This window comes from Schistocerca piceifrons, unplaced genomic scaffold, assembly GCF_021461385.2.
Source record: "Schistocerca piceifrons isolate TAMUIC-IGC-003096 unplaced genomic scaffold, iqSchPice1.1 HiC_scaffold_1571, whole genome shotgun sequence".
Taxonomy (NCBI): Eukaryota; Metazoa; Arthropoda; class Insecta; order Orthoptera; family Acrididae; genus Schistocerca; species Schistocerca piceifrons.
The window spans coordinates 323,173-333,498 of NW_025727425.1; the positions used below are offsets into that span (position 1 = coordinate 323,173).

Consider the following 10,326-nt stretch of genomic DNA (forward strand, 5'->3'; position numbering starts at 1 on the left):
CAATTTTATTGAGGTTGTAATCAAGTACCTGAAGTGGTTTCAATACTACAGACCCATTTCTCTTAGTATGCGTACCAAATGTTGCTTGATGCCTTGTAGACAATGTATACACATCTCTCTTATCTTTCCACTTCATTGCCAATACATTATCTTTACGCCGAAAAGACATTTCGCCCTTTTTCAGCTTAGCAGATACTAAATCTTTAGGCAATCCTTTCCTGGATTTGTTCACAGTACCAACAGCTCAGTGCCTTTCTCTGCCAGTTGCTGAAATAGCTCTGGACTGGAATAAAATCGATCTAAATACACAGTGTGGCCTTTGTTCAGCAAGCTGCTGTCAGACAACAATCGCAAAATAACCGCAGACGAAGAATTGTCAACAATATGCTTACCAGCATAAACTTCAAAATTTACAACATAGCCACTACTGGCTTCAGCAACAGCATATACTTTCAGTCCATACTTATGAGGCTTATTTTGCATGTAAACACGGAAACTCACACGACCTCGAAATGGGCAAATTCCTTCATCAATTGTCACTTTTTCTGAGGGACGATATGCCTGGATACATCGCTCCTTCAAATTATTATAATATGGCAAAACTTTGTAAAGTGGATGAAATCCATCTTCGCCTGGTTTTTCTGATTTGAATTGTCAACAAGATGCAAGCATGACAGTATCTGAGTGAAACGCAAACGGCTCATGACATGGGGACAAAAGTTACAACTAAGAACAGGATTAGTGCTCCAATGGTCCGCAATTTTGGGCTTTTTCGAACACACATGTGGAAAATAATACCCAAGAAACGCCTCATCTCACTTATAGTCACTGGCTTCCACGAACTCAAAACTGAATGGGGCTTCAGATTATTTCCTCTTCTTTTCTTCTGTATTGTCTGTGATGCATACAAATTTGTCTGTCTCTTGAGTTCATTTACGTCACTGTCAGTAAGGAACACTTTACTGCAATCCAGTACAGAACTCGACTCATCAATATCCACTAGTATCTGCCTGGGTGTCGTGTTGACAGGCAGAGGTCGGTAGGTGTCAACTGCAGTCCACTCACTGTCTTTCGGATACGGCACAGCTGCTGGATTTGAAGCAACACCTTCAACATCATTCTCGTCTTCATCTGAAGACAAACTGTCATCAATCTCGTCTTCTAAAAAGAATATCACATTATGTGTAACTACATACATCGTTTACACATGTTCAACAGATATGTGCGTACTGCACAATTACGTGGAAAATTCGGAAATACGTACCTTCAAACACACCATTGCATTCAGAATCGTCTGAATCACTCTCTACATTATCCAGAGTGTCGCTATGATTGATCAAATCCGCAATTTCTGCGTCTGATAAACCGCGCCGAAACATGATGACAAACAACTGAATGATATACAGACTGAGAACGCAAAGATAAGTTTTAACATGAATTACAGCGCTGCCGTGACATCTATGGACGCATTTTGTTAATAAACATCTGAAAAACGTATAGCGCTGGCCAAACCCGTAGAAATAACGTTGCAGTGTTTTGAATGAAATTAAATGTAGCGGCCCGTAAATTTTACGGGCATGGTGATTTTCGCGCGATCCCAGGCCCGTAATTTTACGGGCTTGGCGCTTAGAGTGTTAATTCCGTTGCAATTTCTGGGTTTCATCGTCAATAAGAAGTAAGAGGTATACAGTAAACCTGCAGTGAAGCATCGGAATCTATAAGGTAGTGTCACAGGAATGGTTCAAACATAGACTGTAAGGAGAGTCAGGTTTCTTGTACATAAGTCGGCATTGTGATTTTGAATTTAATTCCGATGCAATTTCTGTGTTTCATCGTCTATAAGAACGTCAGAGGGATACAGTAAACCTTAAGGGAAGCATCGGAAACTATAACTAGTGTCACAGGAATGGTTCAAAACATAGACATTAAGAATAGTCATTTTTCTTGTACTTAAGTCGGCATTGTGCGTTTTGTATTTAGTTCCGATGCTATTTCTGTGTTTCATCGTCAATAAGAAGGTGAGAGTTATACAGTAAACCTGAAATGAAGCATCATAATCAATAACTAGTGTCAAAGGAATGGTTCAAAACATAGACAGTAAGAAGTGTCAGTTTACTTGTACTTAAGTCGGCATTGTGCCTTTTGTATTTAATTCCGATGCAATTTCTGTGTTTCATTGTCAATGAGAAGGTCAGAGGGATGCAGTAAACCTGAAGTGAAGCATCGGAATCTATAAGTAGTGTCACAGGAATGGTTCAAAAGATAGACAGTAGGAAGAGTCAGTTTTCTTGTACTTAAGTCGGCATTGTGCCCTTAGTATTTAATTCCGATGCTATTTCTCTGTTTCATCGTCAACAAGATGGTCAGAGGGATACAGTAAACCTGAAATGAAGCATCAGAATCTGTAACTAATGTCACAGGAATGGTTCAAATCATAGACAGTAAGAAGAGTCAGTTTTCTTGTACTTAAATCGGCATTGTGCATTTTGTATTTAATTCCGATGCAATTTATGTGTTTCATCGTCAATAAGAAGGTCAGAGGGATACAGTCAACCTGAAGTGAAGCTTCGGAATCTATAACTAGTGTCACAGGAATGGTTCAAACATAGACAGTAAGAAGACTCAGTTTTCTTGTACTTAAGTCGGCATTGTGCCTTCTCTATTTACTTCCGATGCAATTTCTGTGTTTCATCGTCAATAAGAAGGTCAGAGGGATACAGTAAACCTGAAGTGAAGCATCGGAATCTATAACTAGTGTCACAGGAGTGGTTCAAAACATAGAAAGTAGGAAGAGTCAGTTTTCGTGTTCTTAAGTCGGCATTGTGCCTTTTGTATTTAATTCCGATGCAATTCCTGTGTTTCATCGTCAATAAGAAGGTCAGAGGGATACTGTAAACCTGAAGTGAAGCATCGGAAACTATAACTAGTATCACAGGAATGGTTCAAAACATAGACAGTAAGAAGAGTCAGTTTTCTTGTACTTAAGTCGCCATTGTGCCTTTTCTATTTAATTCCGATGCAATTTCTCTGTTTCATCGTCAATTAGAAGGTCAGAGGGAAACAGTAAACCTGAAGTGAGGCAACGGAATCTATAACTAGTGTCACAGGAATGGTTCAAAACATAGACAGTAAGATGAGCCAGCCTTTATGTACTTGAGGTCGGCATTGTGCCTTTTGTATTTAATTACGATGAAATTTCTGTGTTTCATCGTCAATAAGGAGGTTACAGGGATACAGTGAACCTGAAGTGAAGCATCGGAATCTATAACTAGAGTCACAGGAATGGTTCAAAACATAGACAGAAAGAAGAGCCGGTCTTCTTGTACTTGTTTCGGCATTGTGCCTTTTGTATTTAATTCCGATGCAATTTCTGTGTTTCATCGTCAATAAGAAAGTCAGAGGTATACAGTAAAACTGCAGTGAAGCTTCGGAATCTATAACTAGTGTCACAGGAATGGTTCAAAACATAGACATTAAGAAGAGTCATTTTTCTTGTACTTAAGTCGGCATTGTGTCTTTTGTATTTAATTCCGATGCAATTTCTGTGTTTCATCGTAAATAAGAAGGTCAGAGGGACACAGTAAACCTGAAGTGAAGCATCGCAATCTGTAACTAGAGTCACAGGATAGTTTCAAAACATAGACAGTAAGAAGAGTCAGTTTTCTTGTACTTAAACGGCATTGTGCCTTTTGTATTTTATTCCGATGCTATTTCTGTGTTTCATCGTCAATAAGAAGGTCAGAGGGATACAGTAAACCTGAAGTGAAGCAACATAATCTATAACTAGTGTCACAGGAATGGTTCAAAACATAGACAGTAAGAAGAGCCGGTCTTCTTGTACTCGAGTTGGCATTGTGCCTTTTGTATTTAATTTAGATGCAATTTCTGTGTTTCATCGTCAATAAGAAGGTCAGAGGGATTACAGTAAACCTGAAGTGAAGCATCGGAATCTATAACTAGTGACACAGGAATGGTTCAAAAAATAGACAGTAAGAAGTGTCAGTCTTCTTGTACTTAAGTCAGCGTTATGCCTACTGCATTTAATTCCGTTGCAATTTCTGGGTTTCATCGTCAATAAGAAAGTAAGAGGTATACAGTAAACTGCAGTGAAGCATCGGAATCTATAAGTAGTGTCACAGGAATGGTTCAAACATAGACTGTAAGAAGAGTCAGGTTTCTTGTACATAAGTCGGCATTGTGATTTTTGAATTTAATTCCGATGCAATTTCTGTGTTTCATCGTCTATAAGAACGTCAGAGGGATACAGTAACACTTAGGGGAAGCATCGGAAACTATAACTAGTGTCACAGGAATGGTTCCAAACATAGACATTAAGAATAGTCATTTTTCTTGTACTTAAGTCGGCATTGTGCGTTTTGTATTTAGTTCCGATGCTATTTCTGTGTTTCATCGTCAATAAGAAGGTGAGAGTTATACAGTAAACCTGAAATGAAGCATCATAATCAATAACTAGTGTCAAAGGAATGGTTCAAAACATAGACAGTAAGAAGAGTCAGTTTACTTGTACTTAAGTCGGCATTGTGCCTTTTGTATTTAATTCCGATGCAATTTCTGTGTTTCATTGTCAATGAGAAGGTCAGATGGAGGGTGCACTAACCTGAAGTGAAGCATCGGAATCTATAAGTAGTGTCACAGGAAAGGTTCAAAAGATAGACAGTAGGAAGAGTCAGTTTTCTTGTACTTAAGTCGGCATTGTGCCCTTAGTATTTAATTCCGATGCAATTTCTCTGTTTCATCGTCAACAAGATGGTCAGAGGGATACAGTAAACCTGAAATGAAGCATCAGAATCTGTAACTAATGTCACAGGAATGGTTCAAATCATAGACAGTAAGAAGAGTCAGTTTTCTTGTACTTAAATCGGCATTGTGCATTTTGTATTTAATTCCGATGCAATTTATGTGTTTCATCGTCAATAAGAAGGTCAGATTGATACAGTCAACCTGAAGTGAAGCTTCGGAATCTATAACTAGTGTCACAGGAATGGTTCAAACATAGACAGTAAGAAGAGTCAGTTTTCTTGTACTTAAGTCGCCATTGTGCCTTTTCTATTTAATTCCGATGCAATTTCTCTGTTTCATCGTCAATTAGAAGGTCAGAGGGAAACAGTAAACTGAAGTGAGGCAACGGAATCTATAACTAGTGTCACAGGAATGGTTCAAAACATAGACAGTAAGATGAGCCAGCCTTTATGTACTTGAGTCGGCATTGTGCCTTTTGTATTTAATTACGATGAAATTTCTGTGTTTCATCGTCAATAAGGAGGTTACAGGGATACAGTGAACCTGAAGTGAAGCATCGGAATCTATAACTAGAGTCACAGGAATGGTTCAAAACATAGACAGAAAGAAGAGCCGGTCTTCTTGTACTTGTTTCGGCATTGTGCCTTTTGTATTTAATTCCGATGCAATTTCTGTGTTTCATCGTCAATAAGAAAGTCAGAGGTATACAGTAAAACTGCAGTGAAGCTTCGGAATCTATAACTAGTGTCACAGGAATGGTTCAAAACATAGACAGTAAGAAGAGTCAGTTTTCTCGAACTTAAGTCGGCATTGTGCCTTTTGTATTTAATTCCGATGCAATTTCTGTGTTTCTTCTTCAATAAGAAGGTCAGAGGGATACACTAAACCTGAAGTGAAGCATCGGAATCTATAACTAGTGTCACAGGAGTGGTTCAAAACATAGACAGTAAGAAGAGTCAGTTATCTTGTTCTTAAATCGGCATTGTGCCTTTTGTATTTAATTGCGATGCTGTTTCTGTGTGTCATCGTCAATAAGAAGGTCAGAGGGATACACTAAACCTGAAGTGAAGCATCGGAAACTATACCTAGTGTCACAGGAATGGTTCAAAGCATGGACAGTAAGAAGAGTCAGTTTTCTTGTACTTAAGTCGGCATTGTGCCTTTTCTATTTAATTCCGATGCAATTTCTGTGTTTCATCGTCAATAAGAAGGTCAGAGGGATACAGTAAACCTAAAGTGAAGCAACGGAATCTATAACTATTGTCACAGGAATGGTTCAAATCATCGACAGTAAGATGAGCCAGCCTTCTTGTACTTGAGTCGGCATTGTGCCTTTTGTATTTAAGTCCGATGCAATTTCTGTGTTTTATCGTCAATAAGGAGGTTAGAGGGATGCAGTGAACCTGAAGTGAAGCATCGGAATCTATAACTAGTGTCACAGGAATGGTTCAAATTATAGACAGTAAGAAGAGCCGGTCTTCTTGTACTTGACTCGGCATTGTGCTTTTTGTATTTAATTCCGATGCAATTTCTGTGTTTCATCGTCAATAAGAAGGTCAGAGGGATACAGTGCACCTGAAGTAGAGCAACAGAGTCTGTACCTAGTGTCACAGGAATGGTTCAAAACATAGACAGTGAGATGAGCCAGACTTCTTGTACTTGAGTCGGCATTGTGCCATTTCTATTTAATTCCGATGCAAATTCTGTGTTTCATCGTCTATAAGGAGGTCAGAGGGATACAGTAAACCTGAAGTGAAGGATCGGAATCTATAACTAGTGTCCCTCAAATGGTTAAAAACATAGACAGTTAGAAGAGTCCGTTTTCTTGTACTTAAGTCGGCATTGTGCTTTTTCTACATAATTCCGATGCAATTTATGTGTTTCATCGTCAATCAGAAGGTCGGAGGGATACAGTAAACCTCAAGTGAAGCATCGGAGTCTGTAACTAGTGTCACAGAAATGGTTCAAAACATAGACAGTAGGAAGAGTCAGTTTTCTTGTACTTAAGTAGGAATTGTGCCTTTTGTATTTAATTCCGATGCAATTTCTGTGTTTCATCGTCAATAAAGAGGTCAGAGGGATACAGTGAACCTGAAGTGAAGCATCGGAATCTGTAACTAGTGTCACAGGAATGGTTCAAAACATAGACAGTAAGAGGAGCCAGTCTTCTTGTACGTGAGTCGGCATTGTGCCTTTTGTATTTAATTCCGATGCAATTTCTGTGTTTCATCGTCAATACGAAAGTCAGAGGTATACAGTAAAACTGAAGTGAAGCATCGGAATCTATAACTAGTGTCACAGGAATGGTTCAAAACATAGACAGTAAGGAGAGTCAGTTTTCTTGTACATAAGACGGCATTGTGAATTTTGTATTTAATTCAGATGCAATTTCGGTGTTTCATCGTCAACAAGAAGGTCAGAGGGATACAGTAAACCTGAAGAGAAGCATCGGAATCTATAACTAGTGTCACAGGAATGGTTCAAAACATAGACAGTAAGAAAAGCCGGTCTTCTTGTACTCGAGTTGGCATTGTGCCTTTTGTATTTAATTCCGATGCAATTTCTGTGTTTCATCGTCAATAAGAAGGTCAGAGGGATACAGTAAACCTGAAGTGAAGCATCGGAATCTATAACTAGTGACACAGGAATGGTTCAAAACATAGACAGTAAGAAATGTCAGTCTTCTTGTACTTAAGTCAGCATTGTGCCGACTGCATTTAATTCCGTTGCAATTTCTGGGTTTCATCGTCAATAAGAAAGTAAGAGGTATACAGTAAACCTGCAGTGAAGCATCGGAATCTATAAGTAGTGTCACAGGAATGGTTCAAACATAGACTGTAAGAAGAGTCAGGTTTCTTGTACATAAGTCGGCATTGTGATTTTTGTATTTAATTCCGATGCAATTTCTGTGTTTCATCGTCAATAAGAAGGTCAGAGGGATACAGTAAACCTGAAGTGAAGCATCGGAATCTATAACTAGTGTCACAGGAATGGTTCAAAACATAGATAGTAAGAAGAGTCAGTTTTCTTGTACTTAAGTCGGCATTGTGCCTTTTGTAATTACTTCCGATGCAATTTCTGTGTTTCTTAGTCAAAACTAGGTCAGAGGGATACACTAAACCTGGAGTGAAGCATCGGAATCTATAACTAGTGTCACAGGAATGGTTTAAACCATAGACAGTAAGAAGAGTCAGTTTACTTGTACTTAATTCGGCATTGTGTCTTTTGTATTTAATTCCGATGCAATTTCTGTGTTTCATCGTCTATAAGAAGGTCAGAGGGATACAGTAAACCTGAAGTGAAGCATCGGAAACTGTAACTAGGGTCACAGGAATGGTTCAAAACTTAGACAGTAAGAAGAGTCAGTTTTCTTGTACTTAAGTCGGCATTGTGCCATTTCTATTTAATTCCGATGCAATTTCTGTCTTTCATCGTCAATAAGAAGGTCAGAGGGATACAGTAAACCTGAAGTGAAGCAACGGAATCTATAACTAATGTCACAGGAATGGTTCAAATCATAGACAGTAAGATGAGCAGCCTTCTTATACTTGAGTCGGCATTGTGCCTTTTGTATTTAATTCCGATGCAATTTCTGTGATTCATCGTCAATAAGGAGGTTAGAGGGATACTGTGAACCTGAAGTGAAGCATCGGAATCTATAACTAGTGTCACGGGAATGGTTCAAAGCATAGACAGTAAGAATGGCCGGTCTTCTTGTACTTGACTCGGCATTGTGCCTTTTGTATTTAATTCCGATGCAATTTCTGTGTTTCATCGTCAATAAGAAGGTCAGAGGGATACAGCGTACCTGAAGTGAAGCAACGGAATCTGTAACTAGTGTCACAGGAATGGTTCAAAGCATAGACTGTAAGATGAGCCAGCCTTCTTGTACTTGGGTGGGCATTGTGCCTTTTGTATTTAATTCCGATGCAATTTCTGTGTTTCATCGTCAATAAGGAGGTCAGAGGGATACAGTGAACCTGAAGTGAAGCATCGGAATCTGTAACTAGTGTCACAGGAATGGTTCAAAACATAGACTGTAAGAAGAGCCAGTCTTCTTGCACGTGAGTCGGCATTGTGCCTTTTGTATTTAATTCCGATCCAATTTCTGTGTTTCATCGCCAATAAGAAGGTCAGATGGATACAGTATACCTGAAGTGAAGCATCCGAATCTATAACTAGTGACACAGGAATGGTTCAAAACATAGACAGTAAGAAGAGTCAGTCCTCTTGTACTTAAGTCGGCAGTGTGCCTATTGCATTTAATTTCGATGCAATTTCTGTGTTTCATCGTCAATAAGAAAGTCAGAGGTATACAGTAAAACTGAAGTGAAGCATCGGAATCTACAACTAGTGGCACAGGAATGGTTCAAAACATAGACAGTAAGAAGAGTCAGTTTTCTTGAACTTAAGTCGGCATTGTGCCTTTTGTATTTAATTCCCATGCAATTTCTGTGTTTCTTGTTCAATAAGAAGGTCAGAGGGATACACTAAACCAGGAGTGAAGCAGCGGAATCTATAACTAGTGTCACAGGAATGGTTCAAAACATTGACATTAAGAAGAGTCAGTTTACTTGTACTTAATTCGGCATTGTGTCTTTTATATTTAATTCCGATGCAATGTCTGTGTTTCATCGTCTATAAGAACGTCAGAGGGACACAGTAAACCTTAAGTGAAGCAACGGAATCTATAACTAATGTCACAGGAATGGTTCAAATTATAGACAGTAAGAAGAGCCGGTCTTCTTGTACTTGACTCGGCATTGTGCTTTTTGTATTTAATTCCGATGCAATTTCTGTGTTTCATCGTCAATAAGAAGGTCAGAGGGATACAGTGCACCTGAAGTAGAGCAACAGAGTCTGTACCTAGTGTCACAGGAATGGTTCAAAACATAGACAGTGAGATGAGCCAGACTTCTTGTACTTGAGTCGGCATTGTGCCATTTCTATTTAATTCCGATGCAAATTCTGTGTTTCATCGTCTATAAGGAGGTCAGAGGGATACAGTAAACCTGAAGTGAAGGATCGGAATCTATAACTAGTGTCCCTCAAATGGTTAAAAACATAGACAGTTATAAGAGTCCGTTTTCTTGTACTTAAGTCGGCATTGTGCTTTTTCTACATAATTCCGATGCAATTTATGTGTTTCATCGTCAATCAGAAGGTCGGAGGGATACAGTAAACCTCAAGTGAAGCATCGGAGTCTGTAACTAGTGTCACAGAAATGGTTCAAAACATAGACAGTAGGAAGAGTCAGTTTTCTTGTACTTAAGTAGGAATTGTGCCTTTTGTATTTAATTCCGATGCAATTTCTGTGTTTCATCGTCAATAAAGAGGTCAGAGGGATACAGTGAACCTAAAGTGAAGCATCGGAATCTGTAACTAGTGTCACAGGAATGGTTCAAAACATAGACAGTAAGAGGAGCCAGTCTTCTTGTACGTGAGTCGGCATTGTGCCTTTTGTATTTAATTCCGATGCAATTTCTGTGTTTCATCGTCAATACGAAAGTCAGAGGTATACAGTAAAACTGAAGTGAAGCATCGGAATCTATAACTAGTGTCACA

At 38.9% G+C, this 10,326-nt stretch overlaps 1 protein-coding gene across 1 annotated transcript; it reads right to left on the reverse strand.

Moving 5' to 3' along the window:
- Positions 1-228: 228 nt before the first annotated feature.
- LOC124734815 (piggyBac transposable element-derived protein 4-like) lies at positions 229-1,458 on the reverse strand (the record flags this gene model as incomplete). Its single annotated transcript, XM_047248554.1, has 3 exons — positions 229-641; positions 799-1,161; positions 1,265-1,458. Coding segments are annotated over 3 exons (970 nt in total), but the record flags the coding sequence as incomplete, so codon positions are not given.
- Positions 1,459-10,326: the final 8,868 nt, after the last annotated feature.